Raw genomic sequence first — 25,056 nt, 5'->3', positions numbered from 1 at the left:
AGGTAACCAGATACAATCAGGAAGAGAGCACTGTGATCATGTGGCTCAATAGAGAAATAAGACAAGTCACTGGATTTGGTCCATTGTGTCAAGAACTCAAGAGTTCAGTGCAAGCCGACCCCACTAGGAGATAACATGGTAGGCAGGAGGGATGATCCGTAATAATATTCCAAAACTTTTTGTAGAAACTAACAAAAGAAACACAGGAATACTTTTTGGAATACAATTTTTGACAAAATGAAATAAAATCTTAATTATTAAATAAATAATCACATGAACATGTTATGTTCATGTTAACTGTACAAGTTTTAACTTCTGGATCATCTTCAATGAGTGAATCGTTCGGTTGATCTGGTGCTTTTGGCCAGTCCCGTTCGGGCTTCAGTAAGAAACTTGGACCTTGTGACCATGTATTGCTTTTGAGAAAGTTTTCTATGCTTAGCCCACTTGATGCTTGATCAGCCGGTTTAAGGGCAGATGTGACATACCTCCACTGTGAAGGCTGTGAATGATCTCTGATCATGGAGATTCTGTTGGAAACAAAGGTCTTGAACCGAGTGCTTTCATTTGAAATGTATTTTAGCACCATGGTGCTGTCAGTCCAAAATGTAGATTCTTCTAAGGGCATTTGAAGCTCTCCTTTAAACATTTTGTCCATTTTAACTGCCACAACGGCTGCTGTCAGCTCCAATCTTGGAATCGTGACCTGCTTCAATGGTGCAACTCTTGACTTGCCCATCAGGAATGAACAATGCTTTTTGCCCTCTTCGTTGGTTAAGACAAGGTAAGTGACAGTGCCATATCCATCTTCACTAGCATCTGCAAAATGGTGCCTTTGTGCTGTCTTTATGGTCCCAAAACCAGTAGGTTTGAAGCATCTGTTCACTTTATAGTCTGTAAGTAACTGCAAATCATCCATCCATTTTTTTCCATTTCTGAATGTGTTTGACTTCTACTTCTTCATCCCACCCAAATTTCTCTTTGCATAAGTCTCTTAGAATGAGCTTTGCTGGCAGTAAGGCGGGTGCTAGAAAACCAAGTGGATCATAAACTGAGCTAACAGTGGCGATCCTAAATTGTCCCTAGTGTGTGCTTGGTGTGTGGGTGTGTGTGTGCCCTGTGGTGGGCTGGCACCCTGCCCGGGGTTTGTTTCCTGCCTTGTGCCCTGTGTTGGCTGGGATTGGCTCCAGCAGACCCCTGTGACCACCCTGTAGGTAATGGATGGATGGATGGTGTTTGATGTGAACATTAACTGAAGCTCCTGCACGGTTTGATACATTGTGCTGCTGCCACATTATTGGCTGATTAGTTAACTGCATGGGTACAAGTGTCTTTAATAGTTTGCTCAGTCAGTGTATTTTACCATACTTTCTCATGTGATTATTTATTTCATAATTGATGATTTACTTAAGTTATTTCATTTATTTTTAGTTAAGCAATCCTCCTAACATGAAAAAAACAAAAGAATCAAACTGTTGCATACTGTCTTCAGTCAAAAAGTGATCTCCAACATAAAAAGTGTTTTGCTTTCCACCATTGTAGATCTCTTTATTGTACTTCATCGGCTTGTGCTTTCCTTTTCCTCCTCTGCCTTTCCTAAACCCCATCAGACCTCACTCTTCTGTTTCAAATAACTGCTCAGCTGACATGCAAGCTCTACGCAGATAGCAGACCACAAAGTACCCCATTCCCTCATCCCAAATCCCTGGTTCTTCTTCAGCGGTTTACCTTTATGGTGATCGTTCCTCGACGTTCAAAAATAAAATGGCTCCCTTTGAGATGTTCGTATGTGGCACTGCTTAATTGGATGTGCATCTCCTACAACACAACAGATTGACAAGTTAAACACGGGGTACTGAATTGTATTAAAAAATACAGCCTGTGAGTTTACTGTAATTTACAGTTTGATGCCAAGTTAATACTTTTAACAAAAAAGGTACTTTCTGCTTACAGTAACACTGATACTATTTGTAAAGTGCATCAAGGCAAAATCAAAAAGGCACATCTAAAACATGTAAATAATGCCAGGTTTTAGAGAGTGGAATATTAATTTTGGGTCCCCGAGGGGGTAAAATAATGTACTTGGACTATGACAGCATTCGGTATGTACAGGGTTAGTCCACAACCTGGGCAATGCCCCTGGCACAACTCCGCTACCACTCAAAAGTGTGAAAACACCCAGAACGTTTCCCTTTTTTAACAGAAATTAAAACCTTTTTATTATCAAGACACCATTAAGTTGATTTTAAAATAATAATAAGCTGCAAATAAAACAGGCTTCAGTTGTGCTAATGCAGTCACAAAGGCTTCTCTAGTAATCAATTAGCATTGTGAGAGGCGGCCAGCAGCTTATCCCGGCCGACACATTCAGGCCACTAGATGGAGTCCTCCCTGCAGCATGGAGGTGCCCTGGATTCCCGCATGGCATCATGGGAGATGGAGTTCAACTTCACAGCCCTGCTGGGTGCCATGGGTGCCATCGGGTGACGCTGCAGGGAGACGCAGGGATTTTTAATTTCCCTATAGCCCGGAAGTACTCCAAAGTCACAGGGACGGAAGAACAGGAGTACTTCTGGGCTGAAGAAAAATATAAGGCTTCATCTGACCCTGACATGGACTGAAGGACAGGAGCACTTCCAGGGTCAAGGACTATTTAAAGGACTGGTGCAGACTCAGCAAGCTGAGCCAGAGTTGGGAGGGAGTGTGATGGAGCTGCTGGGAGGAGTGGAGGAGGATTGGTTTATTGTAGTGTATTGTTATTGTGATTATTGATTTATGGTGGTGGAGGTGCTTTGGGGCACTTTGAAGAAGAAAATTAAAATACTTCTGTGTGCTTTTAAACCAGTGTCTACATCGGTCTGTTGGGTTTCACGGGGCAACAGTGCCCTCAAGCGTCCACATACTTACAGCATTTAAACGTCACTAATTAAGGACAAGCTAAAGCAGTTGACCGGCACTGCTGAAAATGAGGCTTTGCAATCGAACATGAATAATAAATTAAATATCAGCCATTTTAAGCAGTAATAGCCATTAAAAACGCTAGTGATGTCTTGGCTGTATTTCAATTTAATCAAATCAAATCAGGTTTTATTTGTCACATATAAATTATACATAGAGTACAATATGTTGTGAAATGCTCAGTTGTTCAGCTTCAATGACTGTGCCTTTAAGAAGAATATAAAACGAGTTTAATACAAGACTTTATAAATATTAACAATCATTAAAAGAATGTGATAACTAGTAAATAATAACTAAATAAATAACTTATAAAACTATATGAGAGTGGGCGGCATGGTGGTGCAGTGGTAGCGCTGCTGCCTCACGGTTAGGAGACCAGGGTTCGCTTCCCGGGTCCTCCCTGCGTGCAGTTTGCATGTTCTCTCCGTGTCTGCGTGGGTTTCCTCCCAAAGTCCAAAGACATGCAGGTTAGGTGCATTGGCGACTCTAAATTGTGTGTGTGTGCCCTGCGGTGGGCTGGCACCCAGTCAGGGATTGGTTCCTGCCTTGCGCCCTCTTCTGGCTGGGTTTGGCTCCAGTGGACCCCCCATGACCCTGTAGTTAGGATATAGCGGGTTGGATAAAGACTGACTGACAATATGCGAGTTAGCCATAGGAATCATGTAATGGTGTTATAAAAAAAGGTATCAATTTCTTTAAAAAAAACATGAACATTTTGGGGTGTTTCTAAAATTTTGACTGGTGGTGTATATACCAACCAAGGAATTGGACAAATACTGAGAGGGGATGCCACCCTGAACCAAACCACTTCACATCCTCCACACTGCAGCTAGTAAATGGAGCACCATATTGTGAAATGTAATGAATTATTATTGTTATTATTATTATCGTCACCTAGACTAATAACTGTACCACAGTCAGCCCAGGATAATCTGATGGATAGGCAGAGTCATTTTTAACTTTGATACTGTCTTGTCAAAACATAATACAATTTACTTTACTGACGTACTGTTTGCAAATAATCCATTTTAAATTATTTTGAATCTTTGTAAAATTGTTGCAAGACAACTGACTGTCAACCATGTGAAGTTTGCCTGTTTCTCCCATGCTTGTATGGTCTTTTCTCCAGGGACTCTGCTTTTCTAGATAGATAGATAGATAGATAGATAGATAGATAGATAGATAGATAGATAGATAGATAGATAGATAGATAGATAGATAGATAGATAGATGTGAAAGGCACTATATAATAGATAGATAGATAGATGTGAAAGGCACTATATAATAGATAGATAGATAGATAGATAGATAGATAGATAGATAGATAGATAGATAGATAGATAGATAGATAGATAGATAGATAGATGTGAAAGGCACTATATAATAGATAGATAGATAGATAGATGTGAAAGGCACTATATAATAGATAGATAGATAGATAGATAGATAGATAGATAGATAGATAGATAGATAGATAGATAGATAGATAGATAGATGTGAAAGGCACAATATTATAGATAGATAGATGTGAAAGGCATTATATAATAGATAGATAGATAGATAGATAGATAGATAGATAGATAGATAGATAGATAGATAGATAGATAGATAGATAGATAGATAGATAGATGTGAAAGGCACAATATTATAGATAGATAGATGTGAAAGGCACTATATAATAGATAGATAGATAGATAGATAGATAGATAGATAGATAGATAGATAGATAGATAGATAGATAGATAGATAGATAGATAGATAGATAGATAGATAGATACTTTATTAATCCCAAGGAGAAATTCACATACTCCAGCAGCAGCATACTGATAAAGAACAATATTAAATTATTAAATTAAAGAGTGATAACAATGCAGGTATACAGACAAACAATAACTTTGCATAATTTTAACGTTTACCCCATTCCAAACTGGCTCAGGGCAAGCATGAGTGTTGGCTCTGTGATGGACTGCTGCTGCCAAAAATGCCTCTGCCCCCTCTAAAAATCTAAACTGCATTAATCCGTTGTGAGAAAATTATGTTAATTATAAAATAACATTCATTTTAATAATTGATTCATTCATTACCACAATTTGGTATAAATACTGTAATGTTGCAAAGTAAAAAAAACAAAGAAAATATGACATCATACTTTCCCATTGCTCTCCATTGCTGAGGCGGTGTGTACGGTATCCCCATAGAGCCCATATCGAGGCATTTTATGACCCACCACACCAGCAACTACCATCCCAGAATGGATTCCTAAATATGAGACACGAGCGAGTCAGTATTAGTAATCCAATAAATGCCCTGCTGGAAGAGAAAAAACATTTAAAAATCAGTGATCATTACAGACATTGATCTCACTTTCTTTTGACAGACAATTCAGATAGTGCTGAGGGAGTACCCAGGCAGCTTTACCTTGTAGGCAACATTGAAAAATAATTCAGCTCAAATGTTTCAACATGGGTGGCATGGTGGCGCAGTGGGTAGCGCTGCTGCCTCGCAGTAAGGAGACCCGGTTTCGCTTCCCGGGTCCTCCCTGCGTGGAGTTTGCATGTTCTCCCTGTGTCTGTGTGGGTGTCCTCCCACAGTCCAAAGACATGCAGGTTAGGTGGATTGGCAATTCTAAATTGGGCTTGGTATGTGGGTGTGTGTGTGTGTGTCCTGCGGTGGGCTGGCTGGCGCCCTGCCCGGGGTTTGTTTCCTGCCTCGCGCCCTGTGTTGGTTGGCACTGGCTCCAGCAGACCCCCCATGATTAGGATATAGCAGGTCGGATGGATGTTTCAACATTGATTGCCTACTATAATTTATTCTGGGGTCAGAGTACTAATTTGCAAGTGTACCATGCAATAGACCAGGGGTCCTCAATCCCAGTCCTGGAGGGCCGCAGTGGCTGCAGGTTTTTGTTCTAACCCGGTTGCTTAATTAGAAGGCAATTCTTGCCAATAATTTAATTTTAATTTAATCCCAAACTATGCGACTCTTCAATTCCACCCGGGGGGGGGGGGGGGGGGGGTACACATTAACATTATATAAAGTTATTGTCTGTTTTTACCTGCATTATTATCAATCTTTAATTTAATATTGTTTTTTTTTTGTATCAGTAAGGTGCTGCTGGAGTATGTGAATTTCCCCTTGGGATTAATAAAGTATCTATCTATCTATCTATCTATCTATCTATCTATCTATCTATCTATCTATCTATCTATCTATCTATCTATTATATAGTGCCTTTCACATCTATCTATCTATTATATAGTGCCTTTCACATCTATCTATCAATCTATCTATCTATTATATAGTGCCTTTCACATCTATCTATCTATCTATCTATCTATCTATCTATCTATCTATTATATAGTGCCTTTCACATCTATCTATCTATCTATCTATCTATCTATCTATCTATTATATAGTGCCTTTCACATCTATCTATCTATCTATCTATCTATCTATTATATAGTGCCTTTCACATCTATCTATCTATTATATAGTGCCTTTCACATCTATCTATCAATCTATCTATCTATTATATAGTGCCTTTCACATCTATCTATCTATCTATCTATTATATAGTGCCTTTCACATCTATCTATCTATCTATCTATCTATCTATCTATTATATAGTGCCTTTCACATCTATCTATCTATCTATTATATAGTGCCTTTCACATCTATCTATCTATCTATCTATTATATAGTGCCTTTCACATCTATCTATCTATCTATCTATTATATAGTGCCTTTCACATCTATCTATCTATCTATCTATTATATAGTGCCTTTCATATCTATCTATCTATCTATCTATCTATCTATCTATCTATTATATAGTGCCTTTCACATCTATCTATCTATCTATCTATCTATCTATCTATCTATTATATAGTGCCTTTCACATCTATCTATCTATCTATCTATCTATCTATCTATCTATCTATCTATCTATCTATCTATCTAATTTCATGGCTGGTTAGTGCTTTAACTCTGCTATGTCAGGTAATTCTCATATCCTAGATTGTTGTCCCCTTTCTAAGGATATCATCCAAATGATGTGAAGGCTAAAATGGATGACTAATTCTCAGTCCTTCACTTTATTCTCTTCACTTTCCTTCCAAGTATTTAATTAAACCCGATAGTGCATGATAAATACACACAGAGGTGTAAATTGTAACAAGTTTAATGGAGAAATGCTGGTCTCTTTTGTCATTTGCATGTTATTGCTAATTAGGAGAAATTAAACACCAAGAATACGGCTGTTTAAGACTTAAATAAGCGATAAGGCTTCAAAATCTTAACGAGCGAGACCACTAAAGTGAAGCAGAAGTGTTACTTGAACAACAAGTTCTGCTTATTAAGCGATTGGGTTGGAGCAAAAACCTGCAGCCACTGTGGCCCTCCAGGACCGTGTTTGAGGAGCCCTGCAATAGACTGTAAGCACCTCCCTGGTCTGGCCTTAACATTTAATAGTATTCACTTAGCAGAAGTATTTATCTAAATGGGTTAACATCAGATTGGGGGACTGTTATGGAACAAATGCTGCAGGACAAGTTTACAAAATGAATCACCAACAAGTGAAGTCCTCTGAACAAGCGAGTTATACTTCCTTGATTACAAGACCCTATCAAAGCCTTTATCGAGAATTAGACAGAAGGTTAAAGAACGAGTCTTCAAATGCTGCTTAAACTGTCTGCAAAGCTGATTTGTAGAAATCAGGTGTGGATTTCTTGGGACCCACCTACTCGGATCTGAATGTTGTTGCCAGTGGACGGGTCCTTAAGGTGGTCAATAGAACGAACCATGTCCAGTGCCATGTCACAGATATTGTGAGCGTGATACTTTGTTTTCTCTGGAGCACCAGCTACTACCATGTATGCATCACCAATGGTCTCAACCTACAGATAAAGATATAATAACAATTAACAAAAGGCATGGGTGAAATGAGCAAGAACATTTTAGCTCAACATTTTATAACTAAATAAAACTCAAAGTTGAAAATTAGAGTGCCTATAAAAAGCAGTCACTTCTTAGCCTTTTGTCACTGATCAACAGAAAAATACTGTTAAGAGGAATATCTATCCATTATCCAACCCGCTATATCCTAACCACCGGGTCACAGGGCGCCAGCCCACCACAGGACACACTCACACACCAAGCACACACTAGGGACAATTTAGAATCGCCAATGCACCTAACCTGCATGTCTTTGGACTGTGGGAGGAAGCCGGAGCGCCCCCACGCCAGACACGGGGAGAACATGCAAACTCTACGCAGGGAGGACCCAGGAAGCGAACCCATGTCTCCTAACTGCGAGGCAGAAGTGCTACTCACTGTGCCACCGTACCGCCCATTAAGAGGAATCCATCCATCCATCCATTTTCCAACCCGCTGAATCCGAACACAGGGTCACGGGGGTCTGCTGGAGCCAATCCCAGCCAACACAGGGCACAAGGCAGGGAACCAATCCTGGGCAGGGTGCCAACCCACCACAGGACACACACAAACACACCCACACACCAAGCATACGCTAGGGCCAATTTAGAAACGCCAATCCACCTAACCTGCATGTCTTTGGACTGTGGGAGGAAACCCACGCAGACACGGGGAGAACATGCAAACTCCACGCAGGGAGGACCCGGGAAGTGAACCCAGGTCCCCAGGTCTCCCAACTGCGAGGCAGCAGCGCTACCCACTGCGCCACCGTGCTGCCAAGAGGAATACTTTGCTAAAATTATTTTTTATGTGTTACTTACTCCATGTACTTTGCAGTGGTGGCCTTGAAAAACTTTTACCCTCATATTTTCATTCAGCATGAAAAGAAAGACATTTGTGATGTGACAGAATTCAATAGTTCTCAGAGCTGTACAACAGCAACCAATATGAAAAACATCCATGAAAAACAGAAAAAGAAATGTTTTGTTAATCGTGTTGCAAAAATCTAAATGTCTGTTATCCAGTCCATCCATTTTCCAACCCGCTGAAACCAAACACAAGGTCACGGGGGTCTGCTGGAGCCAATCCAAGTCAACAAAGGGCACAAGGCAGGGAACCAATCCTAGGCAGGGTGTCAACCCACCGCAAGACACACACACACACACACACCCACACACCAAGGCCAATTTAGAATCGCCAATCCACAGTTGTACATTGCTGGAGTCAGACCCGGCCGGGACACCTGGAGGGACCGAGAGGTGGCATATTAGTCCTCCAGGCCCTGGAGCAGTAGAGAGCCACGGAAGGGGAGCAGGGAGGCTCAAGTCTGTGGAGACCCGTATCCACCGCCAGGGGGCGCCCCGAGCCTCATGGAGCCCGGGGCTTATTTACTTCTGCCACGCCAACGGACATTGATCCTTCCAGGGTCACCCCGGAGTGCTTCTGGGTGCTCTCCTGATGCTTCCGCCACACCAGGACATGACATCAGGTAGAGCACCAAGGAGCTCATCCGGGATGAGGATAAATGGGGCCGCCTCCCTCCTAGCAGAGAGCTGGAGTCGGGAGCAGGAGCAGGACGAAGCTCCTGGAGAGAGAGGACAGGTGGCCCAGGGACGAGGAGAGAGAAGGTCCAGAAGAAGGGTGACTGGGGCTAGAGGGACAGTGTGTTGTGCGGGACTGTGTTGTGTTGTGGAGAATTAAATAAAGAAGCATATTTTGTATAAAGATGTGGTCTCCGGGCAAATATCACACCACCTAACCTGCATGTCTTTGGACTGTGGGAAGAAACCCACGCAGACACGGGGAGAACATGCAAACTCCACACAGTGAGGACCTGGGAAGCGAACCTCAGGTCTCCTTACTGTGTGGCGCTACCCACTGCGCCACCATGCCGCCTGCTATCCAGTTGCTGGCTCAAAACACATGTTTTTGTGTTAAAGTGCTTTTAAATAGTTACTTCTGGAATAATCAGCACCAAGCATAAACAGAAAACTAAAGCCTCATGGGATTGATTTTTTCAATTGAACACAGACTCTTCACCAATGAATGATGGACAGGTGAAAGTGAAAACAGATCTCTGCAAGGTGATCTAAAATAAATATAAAATACAGAATAGTTGATCACAAAAGTATTCACTCCTTTCAAGCTATCATTTAGTAAATGTAGTGACAGCCATGACAGCCTTGAATCAGCTGGCACAGGTCTCTGTCTCTACCTCTGTATCAGTGTTACATATCTCCACATTGCCATTTTCTGTCATTTTTCAGAACTCCTCAGGCTTTGTCAGGTTGCATGGGAATTGTGAGTTAACATCCTTTATCAAGTCCATCCGCAAACTGCACAATGGATTGAGATTTGGGATCTGAACCGTCCAGCCCTTGGATCTGTTCTATAAATCCAGCCATCTGGACACAGTTGAAGAATCAAAAACTCATCAACAAATACTTTTGAACCACAAACTCCTGTTTTAATGATCGAATCATTTCCTGTACCTTGATGGCCTTTTGATTAGAAAGTTAAATCAGCATTAAAAAGCCAAGTTAAGTGCTATTTTTCTACTGCGTTAAAGCAATTTGTCCTTCAAGGTCTGTTTTGCGGTGTATGGGTGTGTGTTTTTGGGTTAGCAATATGCTGCAAGATAAATACAGATGGTGCCTTCGTTATGAAATGAATATTTGTTAATTTCACAGAAATAAAGAGAACACATTTTTAATGATCATCATTCTATGACTCCACCATAACACCAAAATGCTATTGACCCCATTGTCAGTCCACACATTACCCTCACCTTAAAGACCCTGTGCTTCTCGCTGAGTGTGTCAAACAGAGTGTACATTGTATTCAGCATGGAGACCACTTGCATTGGGGTGATGTGACTACAGATTCGAGTGAACCCCACCACATCACTGAAGAGGATCGTCACATCTGGAAAGACCTGGCAAGGATTATAAAATTTAGGGTTAGCATACAAACAGAAAAATAACATAACCAAGAATGCAATTAGGTTGGAAAAACTAGAAAAGCATATCTGGAGTGTTATGTGGCAAAAGAATAAGAGCGAGAGTGAAAGGTAAAGTGTATAAAACAGTGATCAGACCAGCACTGCTGTAGGGGTCAGATAGATAGATAGATAGATAGATAGATAGATAGATAGATAGATAGATAGATAGATAGATAGATAGATAGATAGATAGATAGATAGATAGATAGATAGATAGATATGAAAGGCACTATATATAATAGATAGATAGATAGATAGATAGATAGATAGATAGATAGATAGATAGATAGATAGATAGATAGATAGATAGATAGATAGATATGAAAGGCACTATATAATAGATAGATAGATAGATAGATAGATAGATAGATAGATAGATAGATAGATAGATAGATAGATAGATAGATAGATATGAAAGGCACTATATAATAGATAGATAGATAGATAGATAGATAGATAGATAGATAGATAGATAGATAGATAGATAGATAGATAGATAGATAGATAGATAGACATGAAAGGCACTATATAATAGATAGATAGATAGATAGATAGATAGATAGATAGATAGATAGATAGATAGATAGATAGATAGATATGAAAGGCACTATATAATAGATAGATAGATAGATAGATAGATAGATAGATAGATAGATAGATAGATAGATAGATAGATAGATAGATATGAAAGGCACTATATAATAGATAGATAGATAGATAGATAGATAGATAGATAGATAGATAGATAGATAGATAGATAGATAGATAGATAGATATGAAAGGCACTATATAATAGATAGATAGATAGATAGATAGATAGATAGATAGATAGATAGATAGATAGATAGATAGATAGATAGATAGATAGATAGATAGATAGATATGAAAGGCACTATATAATAGATAGATAGATAGATAGATAGATAGATAGATAGATAGATAGATAGATAGATATGAAAGGCACTATATAATAGATAGATAGATAGATAGATAGATAGATAGATAGATAGATAGATAGATAGATATGAAAGGCATTATATAATAGATAGATAGATAGATAGATAGATAGATAGATAGATAGATAGATAGATAGATAGATAGATAGATAGATAGATAGATAGATATGAAAGGCATTATATAATAGATAGATAGATAGATAGATAGATAGATAGATAGATAGATAGATAGATAGATAGATAGATAGATAGATATGAAAGGCACTATATAATAGATAGATAGATAGATAGATAGATAGATAGATAGATAGATAGATAGATAGATAGATAGATAGATAGATAGATAGATAGATAGATAGATAGATAGATATGAAAGGCACTATATAATAGATAGATAGATAGATAGATAGATAGATAGATAGATAGATAGATAGATAGATAGATAGATAGATAGATATGAAAGGCACTATATAATAGATAGATAGATAGATAGATAGATAGATAGATAGATAGATAGATAGATAGATAGATAGATAGATAGATAGATAGATAGATAGATAGATAGATAGATAGATAGATAGATAGATAGATAGATAGATAGATACTTTATTAATCCCAAGGGGAAATTCACATACTCCAAAAAGATGCATGAAATGAAACTGGATGCATCTTCAATGAGTACGTTGAGAAGAATGTGTGGAGTAACAGAACTTGATAAGAACAGGAATTAAAAAATCACAGGCACAGTTAAAGTTGGGGAAACCTCTAAGAAAATACAGAAAAGAAGGTGAATGTGGTATAGGCATGAGGGATAAACAATGTGGGGAGAAGAATTGTGGAAATGGAGGTGTTAAGATGGAGGAGAAGTGGATGATCAAAGAGAAAGTGGATGGACTTTGTGAAGGGGCATCTAAGGGAGAAAAAGGTGTCAGGCAAAGAAGTGTACAACAGATGAGAATGGAGGACGCTGGTCTATATTGTAATCCCCCATGAAAGCTTTTAAAGAAGATACAAGCAGAAACATCCTGAACTAAGAGGCAGAGACTGGATTTTATTGTCTTTTACAGCATATGCTACATGTACCATATCCCATTGTGCACCCTTTACCAAAAATGTTAATTGAATATAAATTTAAGTCTTAAAACAAACATCCATAGTACTTTGATCACACAGGAGAAGTGTTAGCAAGTGGGTTAGGGAGCCAAATAAGGTGCTAACTGCTGTGTTGTGTGTGTTGACAAAAGCACAAAGAAACATTTACAGAAAGACGAGCCATTCAGTCCAATAAAGCTCTTTAGCTAACTTTGACTTGAACTGTGACATCTAAACTGTGGACTTCTAGGAAAAGTTACTTAACCTTCCTGTGTCCAGTTCACAAACAATACGCAATTAACTCTGTTATAGCCCTCACATGTGAAGTGCATTAGGATGGTGTTCACCATGGAAAGGTACAACATAAATTTGAAGATCTTGTTCTTTTTTTACTGTGGACATCTCTCAGACAGACTGTAAGATACTAGAATATGTTCATATCTACTATATACACAGAAGAAGACAGAATGCAAATTTTGGTTCAGAAATACATGAATGGAAATAGTTTTCACAAAATAATCATTTGGTTGGCCTCAGTACTTCACACCCCCTGCTATTCTTCTGAGGGAACGTTCACCTTCACTGCCACAGTATAGGTCATGCCTTCTCATGGTTCAACAAGAGGAGTGTAGCGGACTTTCATCAAAGCAAGTAAAAAAGCACAACTGTGAAGTTCTTTGAGCTCTGCTCGACAAGCCATAACATAAAGTCAATAATTCAGTGTGTAAAAATAAAGTCACTCCGCATATTGCTGTGCTGACACAGACTATTACTGGACACCCATCAAATTAAATCAATAATTCAGAATGTTAAAATAAAGTAGCTGCAGTAATTGCAGTGCTGACAAAGTTCATCCATAGGAGGTAAAAGTCAATAAAGGCATCAAAGATAAAAGCGTCACAGACTCTACCGGCAATCAAAGTTTCAAAGGCGTCTGCTCCCACCAGACATTTTCAAACGAACACAACTTTAAGTAAATTATCTGTCTGTGGTTCTCAAACTCAGCCCTAAGGACCCCATGTGGCTGCAGGTTTTTGATTCAGTGAACTTTCTGTTTTTAATTGCACTCTTAGCCTAAGTAAGCAAGCTGTCATTTTCCAGTTTTTGGGGGTCAATCTAGAAAATTACAAAACTAAGTTTGGCCAATTTGTATTAGAATGTACCAAGCATTCATGGATGTTATATTTTTTAAAGGATAAGTTCAACCCTGCACAGACAATGTAATCCCATCACTGTGGAGCGATCAGTACCAGAACTGTGAGATTTAAGAACATTTTCAATCTGCAGGTAATGTAGCTGCTTAACTGTCATATATGATAAACTGTAATCAACTGAGTGAATTAAATGCCACATCTTCTGTGATTGTTGTGTATGTCATGTTATGGTTAATGTTATTTACTGTGATTTATTACTAACATTAGACTAGGGGACTTTGCCCCCTGCTCGCTTTGCTCGCCAACCCCCAGCCTGCACTACGCACTAGCCTCTTTGCGCTACTGTCACTCGCGTATGGGGATAAACAGATTTTTATTTTCATGGGAATTGTTGCATATGCATAATAGAACTATTTTACATTACAGCGAGTAATTAACCATGTAAAAAAAAGTAAAACGTAATAATTTGAAAGTATATTATGTTTCATGTTGTGTTAGAGTTACTGTATTCATTGATAATACGATTTCATTCTGTTTGCCTTTGAAATTAACACACAAATACATTTAAAACTTACACTTTTACTGTAAAACTTCAGTTAAAACAATTTTTTGAACTAAATTTTCGTCAATATCGCACTGAACTTTGATTCTGTGTTTGGATTTTCATCGTGACAATGCAACATATAACTGCCCGTGATTGAATTTAATTTCTTTCTCTCTATTAAATAAAACGACTTTTTCGAATGTTTGGCTCTGAGATCTGTTAATTGTCTTTGAAAAACACTATTCTAACGGGAAACTGTTTAACGTTTTAATATGAATGGCATATCAAGGTCTCCTTTGTTGTGTAATGTTTTCTGTGGAAGATGTACTACATTAACTTTCTTGGATACATCCTTCTTTCTACAGTAATTCGTGTGGTGGAAGACCGGACGGTGTTAATGGTTGTAGATATTCTACAAGATATTGTAAGTTGATGTTTTCATCTTCCACACCATCACCACCAACTGTTTCAGCTTAGTCTGTAGATACGCATTTGACCAATTTGCCGTGTAACCAATCGACATTTTTGCCGTTAATTTGTTTCACTTCATTGTTTCTCATTGCTAGGATTGCCCGTGTACTCATTTTTTATGTTGATAACCCTTTGTGATGAAATTCTTCAATAAGATTTGGATATAATACGACTCCTTTAATTGGGAACTTAAAAGTGAGGAAAACATTAACATCTATAAGAGCTGAGAGAGCAGAAAATGTGTCTGTCAAAAGCATTCACACAAATGAGAGGTGAGAGGGTCGTGGGTGGGGTTGAAAATGAGAGATGAGAGGATTGTGGGTGGGGTTGAAAAATGAGAGGTGAGAGGATTGTGGGTGGGGTTGAAAAATGAGAGGTGAGAGGATCGTGGGCAGGGTTGAAAAATGAGAGGTGAGAGGATCGTGGGCAGGGTTGAAAAATGAGAGGTGAGAGGATCGTGGGCAGGGTTGAAAAATGAGAGGTGAGAGGATCATGGGTGGGGTTGAAAAATGAGAGGTGAGAGGATCGTGGGAGGGGTTGAAAAATGAGAGGTGAGAGGATCGTGGGCAGGGTTGAAAAATGAGAGGTGAGAAGATCGTGGGCAGGGTTGAAAAATGAGAGGTGAGAAGATCATGGGCAGGGTTGAAAAATGAGAGGTGAGAACATCGTGGGCGGGGTTGAAAATGAGAGGTGAGAAGATCGTGGGCGGGGTTGAAAAATGAGAGGTGAGAGGATTGTGGGCAGGGTTGAAAAATGAGAGGTGAGAGGATCATGGGTGGGGTTGAAAAATGAGAGGTGAGAGGATCGTGGGAGGGGTTGAAAAATGAGAGGTGAGAGGATCATGGGTGGGGTTGAAAAATGAGAGGTGAGAGGATCGTGGGCAGGGTTGAAAAAATGAGAGGTGAGAAGATCGTGGGCAGGGTTGAAAAATGAGAGGTGAGAGGATCGTGGGCAGGGTTGAAAAATGAGAGGTGAGAAGATCGTGGGCAGGGTTGAAAAATGAGAGGTGAGAAGATCGTGGGCGGGGTTGAAAAATGAGAGGTGAGAGGATCGTGGGCGGGGTTGAAAATGATTGAGAGGAGGGTGGGACTTGAAAAAAATCTCATGACCAAGGTCTCAACTCGCAGGACTTGAAAAAATCTTCCAAAAAGTCTTCTCTCGTCTCGTCACAGGATTATTTTATTATAATTGAGGGATTTAAGTTTGAGCTTTTTCTCTTCCTGATGTTTTATGTTGATTATTGTGTCCATAAGGAACGGAAGAATTTTGCAGTACATTGTACATGTGACAATAAAAAAAGACCTTGACATTTTTTTTGGCCAAAATTACTTTTGCACAATCACATTATATATTCATTTGTTACAGTAAGTTCTGTTCCAAAATGAAGAATATTTTATACACCCTGGTGAATTTCAACAGATTTTACACCCTCGACCCAAAGAAATCTCACTATAGCGCATTGGTGCCATCCTGCAGCACAGCGTCCATGTTCATTTGACCTTGGCTTCTACTAGACTAACAGCAGAGCGCTGCACTCTGCATGTCTGAACAACCTAAAAGACACTGCAAGTATGTATTGTGTAAGCGTCTATCCATTGCAGTTTAAAGCTTTAATTTTTAAATTGCCTTTACTTCTTGATTTAACCATGTATGTTTTTTTTGCTTGTGATAAGCACCATATAAAGTAAAGACGCATTGTGGTTTCACCTTTTTAACCCCCACACTGCACATTCTCCCCACCTCACACGTGTTCACTGCTGGCTCCCCCTTCCTCAGTCTTTTTGCCACTGGTTTGGGGATCATTCGGTACAGCAGGTCATCTGTCTTTTTCATCTCATAGTCTAACATCTTCATGCTCTCCTCCAGTTTGCTTGACTTTTTTTGCTCCTAAATTGGAAAAGCATAAGAATAGAATTTATTAGACTGTGAAAGAATTCCATTCTGCATTTCCATGTACTGTTAACACAAGAACTATTTAAGAAGCAGTTATCAGAATCCGCAACTCCTTATAGGAATGAAATAGTAAGTCAAACAGGACCTCAAGGCACCACCTTTTAAACTCCCTAGTTGTTCTAAAGCAGCGGTTCTCAAACTGTGGGGTGCGAAGTAACAAAAAAGGGGGCACGAATGTTGCCACATGTGGCGTAATTTCGCTATTCGTAGGAAAATTTTAAACTTGTGGCGGTGTATCGGCAGCAAAAAATATAGGAATAAATTTTATTAGGGTTTCAAAAAAACTTTGTGGGGGGGGGGTGATTAAAACTGTTATGAAAACTTGGGTCGCAAATACTTAAAGGTTGAGAAACGCTGTTCTAAAATGTGTATGAGAAAACATTACCTGACAAACACTGGGACTGAAGTTTGGTGCACCCTAATTCAATTATCTACAGTAAAAGGTGGCAGTAGCTGCCTCACAGATTCACAGCGATGGGTTTTGTATCAAAATCTATTTTTGCACACATTTTTCTCCAAAGTTGCGCATAAGAAGTTAACTGGTGACTCTAAATTTTCCAAAAAAGAGAGTATGTGTGTACAAATGCGCCTGTTAAACCAACTCTCTCTCTCTTCCAGAATTCCTTGTTAGTCTTATTTTGACTCCATCAGAATGGGCTCTGGCTGATCATAAACTGGATTAAAAAAAATTCAGCAATGGTAGATTGATCAATTAAATAATGAAAAAAAAGAGAAATAAAATTAATAAAAATACTGATCTCCTTCACAGTAAATGACACACAGAGTCACAGGAAGGTGCAACATAATCCATGAGAAGCACAAGCCAACCACAGAATCTAAGATAAATCTTCAATTATCAAATAAAGCAGTAGCACAGTTTCTCTCTCGTTTGCAGACATCCTGCTCACAACTACTAGGTAAAATCTATAGAATCTATCAATCCGTTCATTCTTTTCTTGAAGCCATTTAAAACACTTCGAGACACAGGAATAAATCCTGTCCATATGAACCCTGGACAGTGTGCCATTCCAACAAGTGGCATACTCAAACACAGTGTGGTCCATAGAAGGAGCAAGGAAACAAGAACTGGCCGAAGCAATGCCACTTGTAGCTAATCTTAACTCTGAGGCCCACCAAGAAGTTGCCTCCAGAGCTGTAATTTTTCAAAATCACATGGCTCTGGATAATAATAATAATAATAATAATAATAATAATAATGCATTTTATTTATAGGGCACTTTACATTAGCAGTAAATCTCAAAGTGCAACCTTAAAAGTTTAACAAAGGCAAAGCAAGATAAAAACAGAATAAACAACAATAATTATAGCATTCTTGTTAATAAGATTTCCTAAATAGAAAAGTATTTAGCTGTTTTTTTAAAACAGCCCACAATCTGCTGTGTTCTCAGGATCTCTGGTAGGGCATTCCAGAACCGTGGAGCAGCAACTGCAAAGGCTCGGTCACCTATTGTATGAAGTTTGGTCATAGGGGGGCGAAGGTGGTAGGTATTTGTAAAAAGGAGGTTTCTTGCAGTGGATTGTAGTATAAGGAGTTCCTTGAGATATTGTGGAGCATTTCCATGGATGCACCAATGAGTAAACAAACAGTGTTTGTATTCGATACGGAGATGGATAGGGAGCCAATGAAGTGACCGAAGGATTGGTGAGATATGTTCATATTTCCGCACCCTCATCAGGATTCTTGCAGCACTATTTTGAATTTGTTGAAGCTTTTGAAGGCTCTTGTTGGGTATCCCGATGAGGAGAGGAATTACAATAGTCCAGTCTGGATGAGACAAAGGCATGAACCAGCTTTTCAGCATCACAGAGGGAGAGGTAGGGACGGAGTTTGGCTATGTTTCGGAGATGAAGGAATGCAGTTTTACAAAGGTGATGGACATGTGTATCAAATGACAGATGGGAGTCTAACTTGACACCCAGATTTGTAACAGAAGGGGAGATTGTAATGGTACGGTCAGAAAAGGAAATACAATTTACAGAGGAACGTAGTTGATGGGGTTGTGCCAATTTAAAGAGCTTCAGTTTTGGTGCTGTTCAGCTTGAGGAAGTTCTTGGACATCCAGTCCTCAATCTCATCCAAGCAAGAGGAAAGAGTTGATGGAGGTGTAAGAGAAGTCGAATCCAGTCTCACATAGAGCTGCGTATCATCGGCATAGCGGTGGAATGAAACTCCATGCTTGTGGATGATGTGACCCTGGGGATATGCTCTAGGAAGTCCGGGTTGTGATTTGGGTGGGGCAGAATTTGTAATGTGGTAGGACAAAAGTGTTGCCCCTACATTCCAGATCCATCTCATAACATCTCTGACCTAGCCTATAAAATGTTTAATGCAGCTGATCCACTTTTAACCCTTTATTGGAGATAAGGACTAAATACTGACTGGTTTACTGATCTCCTTTGTTTTTACCCAAGAGTCTTGCTAAAGGCTTGATTGTTGTTTTAATAGCTATTGTTAATAATTCTCATTATTGTCATGCTACTGTATTTTTAAATGTTTTACACAAGCTTTCTTGCCCTCTGTTACTAATGTAATGGTGAATTCCTTCTCTTCTCCTTCTGATTTTGGTGATGGTGTCATGTCTAGACAGAAGAGCAGCTTCAGCGACAGACTGCTGTCACCATCCTGTCCACTGACAGACTGAGGAGATTGTTCCTCCCCCAAACTATGCGACTCTTCAATTCCACCCTTTGGTAAATGTTAACATTATATAAAGTTATTGTCTGTTTTTACCTGCATTATTATCAATCTTTAATTTAATATTGTTTTTTGTATCAGTAAGGTGCTGCTGGAGTATGTGAATTTCCCCTTGGGATTAATAAAGTATCTATCTATCTATCTATCTATCTATCTATCTTGCTTTATCACTAGAACTTCCTTATGCTAATACAGACTAACCTGAATCTGTTGCGGGGGTAATTATTGTTGCTGCTCTTTGGAACAAAAAGGGGCGAAACTGAAATTTTGCTATGAGCAAGCCTGCTTTTCAACCTTTGCTATGTGCACTAGTCTTGTCCAGCTCTCAGCTCAGCACTGGACATAACACGGTTAAAGCTGAAAAATTCTGGCACTAGCTGGAAAGGATGTTACAGCATCAGGGTCCGTTTATCAGTAACTTTACAAAGGCGGTGGAAGTTAATCATGTACTTCTGCAGTTAACTGCTGTAAATATCACAGAGGACAGATGGGCATGTGGACAGAGTCGTTACCCAGACTGGACACCATAAAGGAAGGATGGCAGGAGTGGAGACACATCCCTGCCAGAACACACTCTAACACTCGTCCCGTCTGGGATTGGTCTATAATGAACGGACTGGCAGAATGTGGATTCAAGGAACAGTTCATACCCCCAAATGGCAGGTGACAGTGTTCCTCGAGGCTGATCTTAATAAGGACACCTGCAGGGTTGCATGGGAGTTGGAGTGCAAAAGTACAGCACTGTCGCGGTGCCTAGGTAGAAGCAAAGGGCACTGTTGAAGGAGGACAATACTGGTTTCCATGTGACCTGGAAGTGCACCCAACAGGCAATACAGCGAAACTGGATGAAGTCCCCAGGTTTTGCTTGAAAAAGATGCCTGCCGCCTCACATTGGGGGGGCCAGAGTCAGAAGGCAGTGGGTGACGCTCTTGGAGAAAGGAAGGAGGAAGACCTTGAGTGAACTTGCTTATTGATTTGATAGATAGATAGATAGATAGATAGATAGATAGATAGATAGATAGATAGATAGATAGATAGATAGATAGATAGATAGATAGATAGATAGATAGATAGATAGATAGATAGATAGATAGATAGATAGATAGATAGATAGATAGATAGATAGATAGATAGATAGATAGATAGATAGATAGATAGATAGATAGATAGATAGATAGATACTTTATTAATCCCAAGGGGAAATTCACATAATCCAGCAGCAGCATACTGATAAATAAACAATATTAAATTAAAGAATGATAAAAATGCAGGTACAACAGACAATAACTTTGTATAATGTTAACGTTTACCCCCCCCAGTTGGAATTGAAGAGTCAGATAGTGTGATGGAGGAATGATCTTCTCAGTCTGTCAGTGGAACAGGACGGTGACAGCAGTCTGTCACTGAAGCTGCTCCTCTGTCTGGAGATGATCCTGTTTAGTGGATGCAGTGGATTCTCCATAATTGAGAGGAGTCTGCTCAGCGCCCGTCGCTCTGCCACTGATGTCAAACTGTCCAGCTCCGTATGTACAATAGAGCCTGCCTTACTCACCAGTTTGTCCAGGCGTGAGGCGTCCCTCTTCTTTATGCTGCCTCCCCAGCACACCACCACGTAGAAGAGGGCGCTCGCCACAACCGTCTGATAGAACATCTGCAGCATCTTATTGCAGATGTTGAAGGACGTCAGTCTTCTAAGGTAGTATAGTCGGCTCTGTCCTCTTCTTGCACAGAGAATCAGTATTGGCAGTCCAGTCCAATTTACTCCCAGGTATTTATAGGTCTGTACCCTCTGCACACAGTCACCTCTGATGATCACGAGGTCCATGAGGGGTCTGGGCCTCCTAAAATCCACCACCAGCTCCTTGGTTTTGCTGGTGTTCAGGTGTAGGTGGTTTGGGTCGCACCATTTAACAAAGTCCTTGATTAGGTTCCTATACTCCTCCTTCTGCCCACTCCTGATGCAGCCCACAATTGCAGTGTCGTCAGCGAACTTTTGCATGTGGCAGGACTCCAAGTTGTATTGAAAGTCCGATGTATATAGGCTGAACAGGACCGGAGAATGTAGATTAATGGAAGGGTGCTTTGGATAAATAAATATCTTTTACTTAAATCCAGAATGCTGTTGGGCATTACTGTGTCGGTGGTTTGCGTCTCAGTGGCACCTCCTTGTGGTTACACTATGTATTTAAGCAGTGTCATCAACAGCTGTAACTCCATCATTGCCTTCTCTGTGCTACATTGCTCTTTACATGTGAATTAAAGACTCCTTCCTACCATTCTGAGAACAGCTCTGTGATTTTATCTTTGACAATCCATTAGCCTCAGCTAAAGAACACCACTAACATCTAGTAAATTTGTTATATCGACACATCTAATAAGAATATAAATAATAATATAGAAGAAGATAAATACAGAACACAAGTAACAGTCAAAGAATACATAAGCAGCATTGCGACAAGCTGCTAAATGCATCACAGCTGGGTGGCCAGTTACCAGCAAGGATGCGTAGGCATAGAGCATGTGTTTTATGTGCCATATAAGTGATACGGAGTGGTGGCTCTGAGGCTAGAGATCTGCACTGGCAATCAGAAGGTCACCAGTTCGAATCCCGTAAAATGCCAAAAGGAACTCTGCTCTGTTGGGCCCTTGAGCAAGGCCCTTAACCTGCAATTGCTGAGCGCTTTGAGTAGTGAAAAAAAGCGCTATATAAATGCAAAGAATTATTAATATATCACAGACAAGATTTTGAACACCAGTTGATGTGAACATTATTTATTACCAATAAAGCACATGAGCTTTTTTCTCAAATTTTGAAAAAAATGTATTAGACATTTGGGGTATTGTATGCAATTATTGTCAGTATGTTATAATGAAAGCATGTAGGAAGAAGAAGAAACCCATGTGTTTTTAAAGTCAAAAGGGCATCAGCAGGTATAAATAAGATTTGACCATAGGACATACTGCAAAATGTGTTATTCCATGTGGAATATACATTTTGAGAGAAATGAAAGGTACACTTACAGATACATATATTCCTTTATGTACATAGAAGTCGAATTTTCAAGAGAAATATCTAATTTCTACTAGATGATGAGAAAAACAAAAAAATATGACAGAGTGAATAGTCTCCTCTTGGTTCTTGTTAAACTGCTGAACTCCTGTTTGTGTAGAAGTTCATATCTTCTCTTTAAATAGACTTTACTTAGCAGCATATTAAACATTTAGAAAAAATGTCTTTGTCTGTACCTGAATCAAAGCTCGCTTCAGCTCTTCAGACTGTTGAGTCCCAGCCAGCACTAAATCCCGGCTCGAGTCGTGCATACTAAGGTCATTAATGTACAGGCCAGTTTTAAACATGGCACTGAGGCTTTCCATCCTGTCCAGTGAAAACAGATAATAGACTTTATATATACTTCTAATAACATCATTTTAGACATTTCACATAAAATAAATCTATCAGTTTGTTATTTTGAGCATCACTTACCCTCACAGCATATCAGTGAGTCTCATTTTAACACACACTTACAAAAATATAATATACCATTCTGAAACACAAAATATAATATACCATTCTGAAACACAAAATATAATATACCATTCTGAAATTCATCCAATTCAGAGTCACGGAGGTTGGTGCCTATCACTGCAATATTAGTCAAAAGGCATGAAAAACCTCTATGTAAGATTCTAGTCCATTAAAGGGCCCACTCTCTCACACACACACACACACACACACACCTAAAGAGTTCAGTTAGTTTGACAATCAACTTAATACTTAAATCTTTAGGGACATAAAAAAAAAATCCGGAGAACTCAAGAAGAAATCCATCCATCCATTATCTAACCTGCTATATCCTAACTACAGGGTCACAGGGGTCTGCTGGAGCCAATCCCAGGGCACAAGGCAGGAAACAAACACACACACACACACACTAGGGACAATTTAGAATTGCCAACGCACTTAACCTGCATGTCTTTGGGAGGAAACCCACGCAGACATGGGGAGAACATGCAAACTCCATGCAGGGAAGCGAACCCGGGTCTCCCAACTGCGAGGCAGCAGCGCTCCCACTCGCACCACCATGCCGCCCACAAGAAGAAATAAGAACATGCAAACTCTACACAGATAGCAAATTATATTATAGTAGCAAAGACAAAGACAGGTAACAGAATAAATCTGAAAATATTTGATATCTCATGCCCTACATTTACCCTCAGCAGTTCAGTGTAAAGTTAATACATACAGTTCTATAAGCACTTAAACTTTAAATCATAACATAAACTAATTGATTGAATCACAAAAAAACAATAAATTAAAAAACTAAATTCACTGACAGGAATCAATCACACTGAAGCCCATTGTGTTAGATCGGGGTGGGCAAAGTCAGTCCTGGAGGGCCGCAGTGGCTGCAGGTTTTTGCTCCAACCCAGTTGCTTAATTTAAAGAAAATTCTTGTCAATTATTTAATTTCATGGCTTGTAACTGCTTTAACTCTGCCATGTCAGGTCATTCTCATATCCTAGATTTTTTTTCCTTTCTAAGGATATCATCCAAATGATTTAAAGTCTAAAACAGAGGAGTAATTCTCAGTCGTTCACTTTTTTCTCTTGATATTCCTTCGAAGTATTTAATTAAACCAAACGGTGCACGATAAACACACACAGGTGTAAATGGAACCCAGCTAAATGGAGAACTGCTGGTTTCTTTTGTCATTTGCATCTGACTGCTAATAAGGGGTAATTAAAATCTGAGAATACAGCTGTTTAAGACTAAAATATGCAATAAGGGTTGAAAATCTTAATGAGCGAGACGACTAAAGTGAAGCAGAAGTGTTACTTGAGCAGCAATCACTTCTTATTAAGCAACCGGGTTGGAACAAAAACCTGCAGCCACTGCGGACCTTCAGGAACGACTTTATGTGTCAGATTATAGCAGGTGTTCTTTAGTAAGTATTAACATTGTCATTCAGACCCTTTTAAATGATAAAAAGAACATCTAAAAGCAACAGCTTAGGCAGGTAGGATAAGGAAGTAAAGGTTTAAACCACACATTTTATTTACTGGTCACTTAACCTGCTGGGCTTCAGTCATAAAGAAAATACATGTGAACTGTTGTGAATTTCCCCTTGGGATTAATAAAGTATCTATCTATCTATCTATCTATCTATCTATCAGTTGCATACTGTATCTCTATGGCAGTGGTTCTCAAACTGTGAGGCGGACCCCCCTAGGGGGGGCGCGAAGTAACAAAAAAGGGGGTGCAAAGATGTGAAAAAAAG

General features: G+C 39.4%; 1 protein-coding gene across 1 annotated transcript in view; it reads right to left on the bottom strand.

Moving 5' to 3' along the window:
* The window catches only part of LOC114661299 (soluble guanylate cyclase 88E-like), a 79,960-nt gene that overhangs the window by 6,657 nt on the left and 48,247 nt on the right, over positions 1–25,056 (bottom strand). Inside the window, exons 12-17 of the mRNA XM_051934294.1 lie at positions 23,024–23,153; positions 16,849–16,995; positions 10,679–10,825; positions 7,697–7,853; positions 5,108–5,217; positions 1,729–1,818 (exon numbers count right to left, since the gene is read on the bottom strand). Coding sequence (XP_051790254.1) covers positions 1,729–1,818; positions 5,108–5,217; positions 7,697–7,853; positions 10,679–10,825; positions 16,849–16,995; positions 23,024–23,153 — 781 coding nt within the window. The remainder of the gene's footprint in view (positions 1–1,728; positions 1,819–5,107; positions 5,218–7,696; positions 7,854–10,678; positions 10,826–16,848; positions 16,996–23,023; positions 23,154–25,056) is intronic.

This window comes from Erpetoichthys calabaricus, chromosome 11 (genome assembly GCF_900747795.2).
Source record: "Erpetoichthys calabaricus chromosome 11, fErpCal1.3, whole genome shotgun sequence".
Taxonomy (NCBI): Eukaryota; Metazoa; Chordata; class Cladistia; order Polypteriformes; family Polypteridae; genus Erpetoichthys; species Erpetoichthys calabaricus.
This window is presented reverse-complemented; position numbering and strand designations above follow the sequence as displayed.